Below are 11,284 nucleotides of genomic sequence, written 5' to 3'. Positions count from 1 at the left end.
ACAGACTGGGAGGGCTTGAACAACGTAAATTCATTTTCCTTTCATTCTGGAGGCTGGAAGTCCAAGATCAAGCTGTCGGCAGCATTGGTTTCTTCTGAGGCCTCTCTCCTTGGCTTGTAGATGGCTGCCTTCTCCTTTGTGCTCACAGGGACACACGTGTCTATGTCCTAATCACCTCTTCTTAAAAGGACACTAGTCATACTGGATTAGGGTCCACCCTAATTATCTCATTTTCACCTAATTACCTCTAGAAAAGACCTCTGTCCGAATAAGGGCACATTCTGAGGTATGGTGTGTTAGGACTTCAATATATGAATTTGGGGGAGGGACACATATCAGCTCATAAGAGGGGCTAATTATGTTAAAGCTGCCGTGGACATTCTGATACACGCATGCGTTTCTGTTGGGTAAATCCCTCAGAGTGGGTTGGCTGGCTCACAGGGTATGTGTTTGCATAATCTGGAGTAAAGCTTGTCAAACAATTCTCTGTGGTGTTTGGAGTACTTTACATCCCTCCACCTCCAGCAGTGGTCGGGAGTTCCGGCTGCTCCACATCCTTGCCAACACTCAATGGTGTCAGTTTGAGACATTCTGTTATCGGTAGACACAAAATATTATTTGGTTTTAACATGGCCTGAATGTTCCAGGGATGCAGCTACTTCTTTCTGTGGAAGATTGTACTCTTTTGTTCATAAATCAACCAGGCATTATGCACCGTTTCTGATAATCACGTCTCCACTGAAACCCATTTCTGGTATCAAAGTCAAATTCCAGTGTTCCACTACAGCTTGTCAGTCTGCTGTTCCAGCTGCTACATTCACACGCGCACACACACACACACACACACACACACACACACTCAGCCCTTTCTCAAAATCTCAAATATAAAAAAGGGTATTGACAATATTCCATTGGCAATTCTTTGAATTCTCTTATACTCAAACACATTCAAGTGGGTGAAAGCATTTGACTATTTCTTTAAGTTTTCCAGTATAGTTGTATGAATGCATTTATGCATTTGCTTTGCTTTATTATAAATTTCTTTCATGTCTCTTCTACGTTACAGTTAGGTTATTACACTGATTTTTTACTCTCTATGCATTTCATTTCAGGATAGTAAAAGGGGCGTTATAAAAATCGCTTTTGTCATAAAGGGTGTTTGGGGAGCCATGGGGTTGCAACCTGCTGGTCTAATAGGTTGGGGAGACTGTGAAGGCCACGTGAGAGCCAGATCGCTTTAGTTGTTCAATAGGTATTGGGAGCAACACTGCCCATGGCCCTGTGCTGGACAGTGCTGGGGACACAGTGGTGACAGAGACAACCCAGCTCTGCTCCTGCAGGGCTGAGAGTCTGGAGGGATACAGACTTTTTCCCAGATGGGCAGGACTGGGCTGAGGGAACTTGTGGGTAGTAGGACAGCCCAGAGGGCCACCCGCCCTATCCTGGGGTCAAGGAAGGCTTCCTGAAAGAGGTGGTGTCTGAGCTGAGCCTGGAGGATGAGGAGGACTTAAGTAGAGGAAGAGGCTGGGAAGGGTGTTCCAAGCAGGAGGAACAGCCTGTGCCAAGGCTCAGAATACATTGTCTTCAAAAAGACAAAAATATTGTTCTTAACCTCGGCTCTATTGTGCCCTGGGCAGCCTCTGTCTGTCTGAAGGACTCATGGAGGGCTGGGCACGAGGCAGCTGGCAGGTCCCAAGGACCAGGCTCAAGCCTGGCTCTGTTCCTATAGTGGGTTGAATTGTGGCCACCAAGATATGTCCACCTGGAGCCTCAGACTTTATTTGGAATAAGGGTCTTTGCAGATGTGGTTCAAGGATCTTGAGATGAGACCGTCCTGGAAAACCCAATGACAGGTGTCCTTATAAGAGACAGAAAAGAAGGCGCAGAGAGGAAGCCCACGTGAAGACTGAGGCCGAGACTGGAGTGACGTGTCTAGAAGCCAAGGAATGTGAAGAATTGCCGGCAGGCGCCAGAATCCTCCAGAAGGAACCAACCCTGCCTTGATAACAGGCTGCAGGACTCTAGAATGGTGATATAATAAACTTCTGCTGTTCGAAGTCACACCGTGTGTGGTCATTTGTCATGGCAGCCCCAGGACACAAAGGTGTCTGCTTAGCAGCTGTGACACACTGAGCAGGGGAACCTCACCGAGCTCCTTTTCCCCTCTGTAAAATGGGTCTAAACAGGCACTTACTCTGTAGGTGGATGCAAATTAAAATAAACATCCCTTTAACCAATAAATTACAAAACATTTGTGACATATTGCCCACAGGCAATGAGCTGGTGTTATTCAGCCAAGGGTGTTTCAAAAATAGTAATGGTAGCAGTCGACGCATCTATTGTGTGCCAGGCACTGTTCCGAGTGCCTCTCACTGCTGTCAAATACACTCATTCTCTGAGTTATGCAGGGTCCGGTGTAAAATCAATTTCACTGGACCAACATCAAGGTGTCGGCAGGGCCGTATCTCGAGAGGCTCTGGGGAGAATCAGTTTACTAAGCTTTCAAGCATCTTCCCAGCTGGGTTCTTTGCATTTCTTGGCTTGTGGGCCCTTCCTGCTCCTTCAGAGCCGGGAACAAAGCATCTCGCTTCAGTGTCACATGGCCTTCTTCTGTGTGTAGTCTCCCTCTGCTTCTCCCTTTAAGGACCTTTGTGATTGCACTGGGCCCATTGGGTAGTCCAGGATAATCTCTCCATCTCAAGATTCTTAACTTAATTGCATCCGTAGAGTCCCTTTTACCAAGGATCAGGGCGTGGATATCTTTAGGAGCCATTATTCAGCCTCTCCCTCCCCCCACAGCCCAGTGGGTGCCACTATCATTACCATCATTTTGCAGACAAGGACGCTAAGGCTCAGGGAAGTTAAATGAATTCCCCAGGGTTCCACAGCTCAGGTGGCAGAGCTGGGATTTGAACCCAGGCAGCTTGACTTCAGAGTCCGTGATCTTACCTGCTCTTCTCCCTGTCTCTTTTGGGCCAGGCAGCTCTGGGTTCAAATTTCAGGTTGGCTGCCCAGTAGCAGGATGACTTAGGGCCAGCGGCCTCAGCTCTGTGAGCCTGTGTCTTCATCTCAGACTTAATTGCAACTCAAACTGCATCAAGACACCACCCTTTGGCCATCAGATTAGCAAGGATCAAAAAGCGATAAAACAAAACAGAACAAGTTGATAAAACAGTGTCCGTGAGGCTTCAGAAAAGCACACGCCTTGTCCCGCTTGGGGCAGTGGAAGTGGGCATGACCCTTTTGCTGAGCTGCCCGCCATCAAAGTGGCTTTGCTGTAAGACACATGATAATGTAAGCCTCTGCGCCCCTGACTTTGATGGCTCTGTCCAACACCTGGGGAGGCTACCTTGCCGTCCTGTACTTCTTTACTATAAAAATGTGCCACTTTTAATAAAGCAAATTTTATGTCTTTACAGTTAAGACATGCAGTATTTGGACAACGAATCAAACAAATTTTCTCGAAATACAAAAATTAAAAAGGAACATGCACATAACAACGTAACAAAATGGAACAAACGACGTATTTGGCTGAAACTGGATCTAGGACTTTAGAACTAGTTTCAAAATATACACATATGGGAGCTCTTCAAAATCTATCTGTAAATTAAAAAGTTAAGCTTTGCCTCTACCGCTGTAGCTGCAGGTGGATGGGCAGAGCCTGACTCTATGGGTGGCCAAAGAGAGGCTGTTGTCAGGGTTACGTTCCTTTTGGCTTCTGGTTATTTCTGGTGTAACTGCAGTAGATACACTGTCTCAGCCAGGAAAGAATACAATGTACCTGAAGTCTCTGAAAAGCATCAGACTGGTCTCCCAGGGCTGTGCTTATTTCAAAGCCCTGGTGCTGATTTGGGAGGGTCTTTACCAGACCAACTGTCAAAGCCCTGCTTTTTCGGCTTAAGGTTCCGCTTCACCATCACCACGGTCATCGTTGTGATCCTTCTCTTACTCGTCTTCCCTCTTCTTAAGCATTTGAAGATGTTTACTAGCTAATCTCTTCCATGGTGATAGACCTGTGAGAAACTGACGAGGATCTGATTCTTCTGTAGTCTGTGATAAATCATCGCAAGTGCTTTCTTTTCTTTTCCCTTGTCCCGTCTGTAGGCATAGGTGGCGAGATATCGAACCAAAAATTGTTCCTGGTGAGGAAGCCCTGGAGCTCCGCTGGTACACGGTGCCCGAGCCCTCTCACTGGGCCGTTTGAGGAGTTGAGGCCCCGAGACCACGAAACAGGCCGGAAGCAAAAAAAGGGGCAGGCTTGGGGGGTCCGTCCACTGAGCAGGGGAGATACAGCAGAGACCCGCACCGGTCTCAGCTGTTGCCCAAGTCACCCTACGAGAGAGAAGACAGCAGTCTTGTACTCTTAAAATTTTTTTTTAAAAATTGAGATAACACTGGTTAATAAGAATATGTAAGTTTCAGGTATACGATATAATTATATATCTGTGTACACTACAAGATGCTCACTACCTGAAGTCTGGTTTCTATCTGTCGCCATAAAGTTGACCCCCTTTATCCATTTTGCTCCCCTTCTACCCACTCCCGCTCTGATCACCAGTCTGTTGTCTTTGTCTATTTTATTTTCTTCACGAGGGCTTCTGGCTGCGCATAAACTTCAGGCCCTACACAACCTGGGTCCACCTCTGTTCATTTTTACTATAAATTAAAAATGTGAATTAATCTGTGATCCAGCAATTTATATTTTTAGGAGCCATACGGATGGTCTCCATTTATTGAGATGCTGCAGTATTGCAGGCCTTGTGCCGAGTTCTTTATGTGTATTTATTCACTGATCCACTGAATTCTGCATAACAAACCTAGGAGGAAGGTGTCACAAACTCTGTTTTACAGATGAAAAAGCTGAAGTCCAGAGAAGTTTCCTATATTGCCCAAGGTCACACAGTCAGTAAATGATAGAGTCATTCAAACCCACGCCTTCTGGCTTGAGTCCATGGTCTTGATCATAATATTGCATATCATGTACCCATAAAGATGTGTTTCTAGAAGTTCAATGCAGCATTGTTGGCGATCTCCCCAAACTGGAATCAACTAAATGTCCACGAGACCAGGTGGGGCAAATTATGGCCCACCTACAGGATGGACTATCACACAGCAGTTTAAAAGGTTGTTAACCATCGTTGTTAAGTTAAAGATATAGAATTTCAGTTCAGTATATGCTTTTTGTTTTATAAAAAGATAAAATAATAGTAGTAATAGTACTACTAATAATAGTAGTAATAAATTCACCCATTCAACAACTAATTTTTGAGAGCCTATGTATAAGGCACCGTTGGAGGCACTGGGGACATAGCAAGGTATAAAACAGACAATGTAGTGCAGGAGACAGACTGTGAACAAGTAAGTAAAAGGTAATTTAGAGGGCAAACAGTAAAATAGAGAAAGTTGGCAGGGGAAAACGGCTGGGAGGTTTTTGCAATTTTTAAACTGGTGATTTCAAGGAACGCCGCTATGAGGAGGTGACATTTGAAGAAAGAGCGGAAGCAGGTGATGTCGTGAACTTGGCAGATATCTGAGGAATTATGAGAGTTAAGTTGTATGTGTAGAGAAGGTCTCTGACCAGCTGTTAACAGTAGCCGCATAAGGCAAGGGACTACCAGGTACTTGCACTTTCCATGTTTTAAATCACAAAATAAAATTATTGGCAACCTCAGGGAATCTGGTCTGCCCACTTAAAATTGTCATGGCCTCCAGCAAAGGTATTACATAACATTTACCATCGGTTATAATAATTGGTTTATTATGTCTAAGTTTTGGTTAATGCCCTTAATCCCCTGGACTCTATAGCCAAATCCAGCTGACCTCTGAGCTTCTTCCAGTTCCTAGAATATATCGAATTCACTCACCACAGGGCCTTTGCACAGGCTGCGCGTCTCTGACTGAATAGCCACCCTGTCTCACCCTCAGGCCTCTCCTCTTACCTTTCTCACAAGGCATCGCCCACATTTCTGTTATTTCACGTTTACATGTATGTGCCTTCCCTCACGAGGGTAGGGCATGGGGTGTACCACGTTCATCACTTTGTCCGCCCCCACCTGCCCTCTCCCTCAGCACAAGCCTGGTAGGTCAGGTTTCAAGGAGTCATTGCCCAATGTCTGGCACCTATTTATTGGAAACAGGAAATAAGGGACCATGTAGAAGACAGAGAGAGGATGGTGTCTCCTTTCCCTGGAAGGAGGCAACCCCGACAGATGGAAGTTGAACCAGTTTGCACAACACCCTTGCAGACCAGCTCCCTCCACCCCCCACGTCTATCCCCGGGAGTGCGGCGCCTTTAAGGCTTCCGGAAACAGGCCTGCAGGACCGGAAGTGACCCTCCTTATTTCTCCTCTTCACGTGGTGCAGGCGGGAAGTGACGCGCGCGGCCCGGGAGCTGCGGACGCAGAGGCCGACGGAGCTGGAGTCGCGGACGCCGCGGGGTCTCCGGGACAGGTGACCGGGAGAGGGGGCCGGGAGCCCGCCCGGAGAAGGCGGGGCCTGACGCCCCACGTGGGGGGAGCGGGCGCAGGCGGGGGAGCGAGCAGCCCGCGGGGGCGGGGCCTGGGTACTCTGTGGGGGGCGGGGACAGGACGCCCACATGGGAAGCCAGAGGGGCGAGGGCGGAACGGGACGTCGGCGGGTGGGCAGGGCCCGGGCGGGCCGGAGAGTGGGTGGACTGCTGGGGGCGGGGCCTGGAAGTTGTGCCCCGCTGGGGGCGGGGCCGAAATATTTCCCGAGGAGCTGGGGGCGGGGCCGGGATGCTGGGGGCGGGGCCAGGAAGTTTTCCCTGAGCTGGAAGTGGGTCCAGATCGTTGGCGGGGAAGTCGGGGGCGGGTCCAGAGGCTGATGTGAAGGCGAGGGCGGGGCCAAAAAGTGGCGGGTGAGCTAGGGGTGGGGCCATGGCGCTGGCGGGGAATGCTTGGGTGAGGCCAGAAAGTTTTGCTCGAGCCAGGGGCGCGGTCAGAGCGTTGGCGGGGAAGCCGGCTGGCGAGCCAGAACCGTGGCTGAGGCTGGGGATGCCGGGCCGGGGAGACCTGGTATTGACGCGACGGGGTTCGGGCGCGAGCCAGGGGGCGTGGCCAGAAGGTTGGCTGCTAAATCGGAGGGGGGGCCAGAGCGGCGGCTGGCGTGCCGGGGGCGGGGCCGGCGTAATAACGCGAGAAGGAGGGGCGTGTTCCAGCTTTTGCCTGGGGAGCTGGGGGGCGGGGCAAGAGAGTTGGCTGGGAAAGGCCGGAGCGGGGCCAGATCAATGACGCGGGCCTGTGGGCGGGGCCAGAAAGTTCATCCCGGCAGGGGGCGGGGCCGTGGTGTTCCGGCTCGGGTCGAGGCTGGGGCTTTTCGCTGGAAATCCGCGGGTGGTCTGGGAAGTTTTGTCCGCGTCGGGGCGGGGAGAATATTCACTGTGGAGGTCGGGTCTGGCCCAAGAAGTCTCGCCAGTGGGTACCTGGCCTGTTCTGGGAATCTTTGCGGGGAGGCAGCGGCACCTTTCTTGGGACGGTAGGGCCGGGGCTAGGACATCCTGAGGGAGGCATGAGAGAGGGTCGAGGCAGCCTGTAGGAGCATTTTTTGAGTGTGGGGTTATGGGACTTTTCGGAAACTTTCTGGGAAAGAGGAGGATCTGGAATGTTCATAGGGATGTGATCGGCACCAGAACGGGCACAGGAAGATGGGCCTAGATCTTTCTTGAGATGGAAGATTCTCAGCACTAGGGTGTGGAGGCCGGACTAGAGGATCGCTTGGAGGGGAGCCGTGTTAGATGGTTTCATAAGCCGTGGTGTGGGGCCAGAACTTTCCCAAGGTGGCTGTGACTCCAGTATTTACATGTTATGGGTGAGTCCAAATATTTACAAGAGGTGGAGCCTAAATTTTTCCCGGTAAGGGACGGGCTAATATTTCAAGAAGAGGTTATGAGAGGGTTAGAATTCGCTTGGACTTGGGTGTTTTTGAGTGTGTGTATGTATGAGAGTGGGGCCCCCAGTATGGGGGAGTAGGAAGCAGATTGGGGGCAGCACTGGCCTTAGTCTTTCTGTTCCCTCTGCCCTCAGGAACCCCCAGTGCTGTGTCCAGATTCTGCAGGGGAGGGTCACTGGGACTGTGGCCCTACCAAGCTAGTGGAATGGTGAGATGGAAAAACGGGGTCTCGAATCTGAGCTTTGGGGTGGGGGGCTTGAGAGGAGAGCATGCCACTCTCTCCTCTGGATTGAATGGCACTGGGGTGAGTATAGGTTTTTCTTACTGTCTCTCAACTGTCTCTTCCTCTTAGTCAGCCACGCTGGATCTGAAATCGAAGGAAGAGAAGGATGCCGAGTTGGACAAGAGGATCGAGGCTCTTCGGCGGAAGAATGAGGCCCTCATCCGGCGCTACCAGGTGCCCTAGCCCCGCCCTGGGAGACCCCACCCCCTCTCCTCCCCGCAGTGAGTTTCTCTCACTTCTCCCTTCCTTAAACCTTTTCATGGCGTCCCTTCACTCTCAGGATAACAGCCAAAGGTCTTAGTTAGCGTGGCATCCCGCCCATCACGCCCTCACTTCATCATTTATTCACGAGTATTCATAAAGGTCTCTACCAGACCAAGCCCTGTGCTGAATGGCGCTGGGAAAATAACTGTGACCGAGACAGCCCTAGGCTTGCCCTTCCAGGGTGGACAGTCCAGTGTGGACACAGATGTGACTTCAGTTAGTGAGGACCCAGGCTGGGCACGGCTGGGATTGGGGAGTTCAGGGGTCTGTGGGAACTCAGAGAGGGCTGTTCCCTCAGCCTGAGGGATATTAGGGAGGGCTTCCTGGAGGAGGAGATTCTGAAACCTGAAGGGTGAGAAGATGTCAGCCAATTGAAAAGTAGAGTAGAACATATTTCAAGCAGAGGGAACAGTTTGTGCAAAAACTTGGAGCTTAAAGTTGGAGGATCAGTTGGGGGATATTGATCTGGAGAGGTCAGTAGGGGCCAGGCGAAGAGTGAGTTTAGACTTTTTCTTGGTGCTGGGGCGCCATGGAGGGCTGTGAGCGGGAGTGGAACCAAGTCAGTAGTTTTTCAGGAAGACCCCTCTGGCTGCTGCGTGGTGGTGTATGGGAGGAGGCGACATTGGAGGTCAGAGATCAAAGAGGAAGCTGAGGCAGGGACCTCGGGGATGGGGGAGGAGGTGCCTGGCATGGGACAGGGCTGCTGGAAGGGACTCAGTGACTGATGGGCAGTGGTAGGAGGTGGGGAGGAGGAGGGAGGGTCCAGGATGAGGCCCGGGTCCCTGTTAAAGGTGACAGAGTAAGCTGTCTGTGAGAGGGGACCTGAGAGGAGTAGGTTTCATTTATTCATTCTTCATGGTTTCATTCATTTAAAAAAAAGCATACTGAGTTTCTGTTGCGTGCCAGGCAGCGTTCTCAGCTCGGGGTATACATCAGTGAACAAAAAGACAGCTACCCCTGTTTTGGGACAGATTCTTTTGGGGCGGGAAGAGGCAGACAATAGATAACATGTACATATTGCCAGGTATGAACAGGGGAAAGGGTGGGAGAATGGCAGGGAAGCTGGTCAGGGAAGACCCTCAGAAAAGGGGACATTTAGGCAGAGATCTGTAGGAGGTGAGTGACTGATGGGTCTCTGCGGGAAGAGTTTTCCCGCCGAAGGAATAGCAGGTGCAAAGGCCCTGAGTCAGGTCTGAGCCTGCTATGTCCTAGGAAGAGCTGGGGAGCAAGTTGGAGGTGAGGTCAGGGCGGTACGGAGGCCAGGCCCTGTAGGGCCCTGTACAATGTGCGGGAGCCTGTGGCTCTTACCCAGAGGTGGGCACTGCACGACAGTTCCAAGCAGGGGAGCAGCAGGACGCAGTTTGGGGGAAGATGCTGAAGTGGTGGGTTTTCTTTTCTAGGGCTCAGCAGAGAGGCCTGGGCTGGGGCCAGACTTGGGGGAAATTCGGGGGGCTCTGAGACTGCAGCGGCACACAGGACCCCGGCACTCACCTGCCTCTGACGTTTGCTCCTAGGAGATTGAAGAGGACCGTAAAAAAGCTGAACTCGAGGGTGTAGCAGTGACAGCTCCCCGGAAGGGCCGCTTGTTGGAGAAGGAGAATGTGGCAGTTGAGGTGGTGAGTGCCACACCGAGGTAGGGGACGCCTGAGGACAGGGAAGGGCCTTCCCAGCTGCCCCAGACCTGTGGGTGGCCTCCACCCTGGCCACTTCCCCTGGACCGGGGCCAGCCCCGTCTCCCTGCCCCAGTGACTGGACTTTTCCTCCCTTCCTCTTTCCAGGAGAAGAACCACGGTCCCTCCCGGAGGTCTCCTGGGACCCCTCGGCCCCCAGGGGCCAGCAGAGGAGGCCGGGCTGCCCCTCAGCAGGGAGGCCGGGCAGGCGTGGGCCGGACATCCCGCAGTTGGGAGGACAGTCCTGGGGAGCAGCCTCGAGGAGGGGCTGGGGGCCGCGGCCGGAGGGGCCGGGGCAGGGGGTCCCCTCATCTCTCTGGAGCTGGAGATGCCTCAACTGCCGATCGCAGATCCAAGGTAAGAGCCAAGAAGGGGCCGCAGGCCTTGGCTGGGGCTCTCCGTTGTCACCACTGTCTCCTCCTCCTCCTCTCAGATGGGCCGTTCGCCCCTTTGTCCATCTCTTTTTCTGTTTCTCTTTCAGCCCATCCGTCTGGCTCTTTCTCTCTTCCTGACCAGTGCTGTGTATACTCTGTCTTTCTGTCTCCCCTTCCTTTGTTTTCGTTTGGAGCACGCTTGCCCACCCACCTTCCCTCGCCTGTCTCTTTCCTCTCGTTCTGGCACTGTCTTTCTGTCTCTGGGGCACTCTGTCCAGTGCATATGCGTGCGCATGTGTGTGGTCTGTCTCTCTCCCCCTCTCCCTCCCTCCCTGGATTTGTTTGTGGCGAGCACTGGTGTTTTTATTATGATAGCTTCCACCACCCCAGCACGCAGGTTAGCAGGGTGGGGGCCACCTAGCATAGTGGTTCAGAGCCCCCCCAGGGTGACTTGGGGTCACCCTGGTTCTGTTAGTTCCCCGTCCTTGGGCAGCTCACTTCCCGTTGGGGAGCACCCAGTACTCAGGTTTAGAGGTCATCGTGAACATTGTGTGGCATCAGGCATTGAAACCCTCTGGGGAAGCCGTCAGCGAGTGCGACAGGCAGCTGCTGTAACAAAACCACCTCAGAATCCGATGGCTTAAGTCAAGTGGAAGCTTCTCTCTCTCCTGTGAGCCGAGCCCTCTAGCAGCTGGGACACGTGCTGGTGTAAAACCTGTTACCGTGGAGGAGGGGGAAGATGGATCGTGGAGGTCACCTAGCCATCCGCCAAGTTATTACTGTTA

The 11,284-nt window shown here is 52.0% G+C and overlaps 1 protein-coding gene across 1 annotated transcript in view; it reads left to right on the top strand.

Moving 5' to 3' along the window:
- The first annotated feature begins 7,231 nt into the window (after positions 1-7,231).
- The window catches only part of CCDC9 (coiled-coil domain containing 9), a 12,455-nt gene continuing 8,402 nt past the window's right edge, over positions 7,232-11,284 (top strand). Inside the window, exons 1-5 of the mRNA XM_023535226.1 lie at positions 7,232-7,433; positions 8,043-8,116; positions 8,261-8,365; positions 9,970-10,071; positions 10,234-10,919. Of these exons, the coding sequence (XP_023390994.1) occupies positions 7,247-7,433; positions 8,043-8,116; positions 8,261-8,365; positions 9,970-10,071; positions 10,234-10,919 (1,154 nt within the window). The 5' untranslated portion in view covers positions 7,232-7,246. The remainder of the gene's footprint in view (positions 7,434-8,042; positions 8,117-8,260; positions 8,366-9,969; positions 10,072-10,233; positions 10,920-11,284) is intronic.

This window comes from Pteropus vampyrus, unplaced genomic scaffold (genome assembly GCF_000151845.1).
Source record: "Pteropus vampyrus isolate Shadow unplaced genomic scaffold, Pvam_2.0 Scaffold138, whole genome shotgun sequence".
In the NCBI taxonomy this organism is placed as follows: domain Eukaryota; kingdom Metazoa; phylum Chordata; class Mammalia; order Chiroptera; family Pteropodidae; genus Pteropus; species Pteropus vampyrus.
Note: the sequence above shows the minus strand (reverse complement) of the source record. Positions and strands in the feature narration are given on the sequence as shown.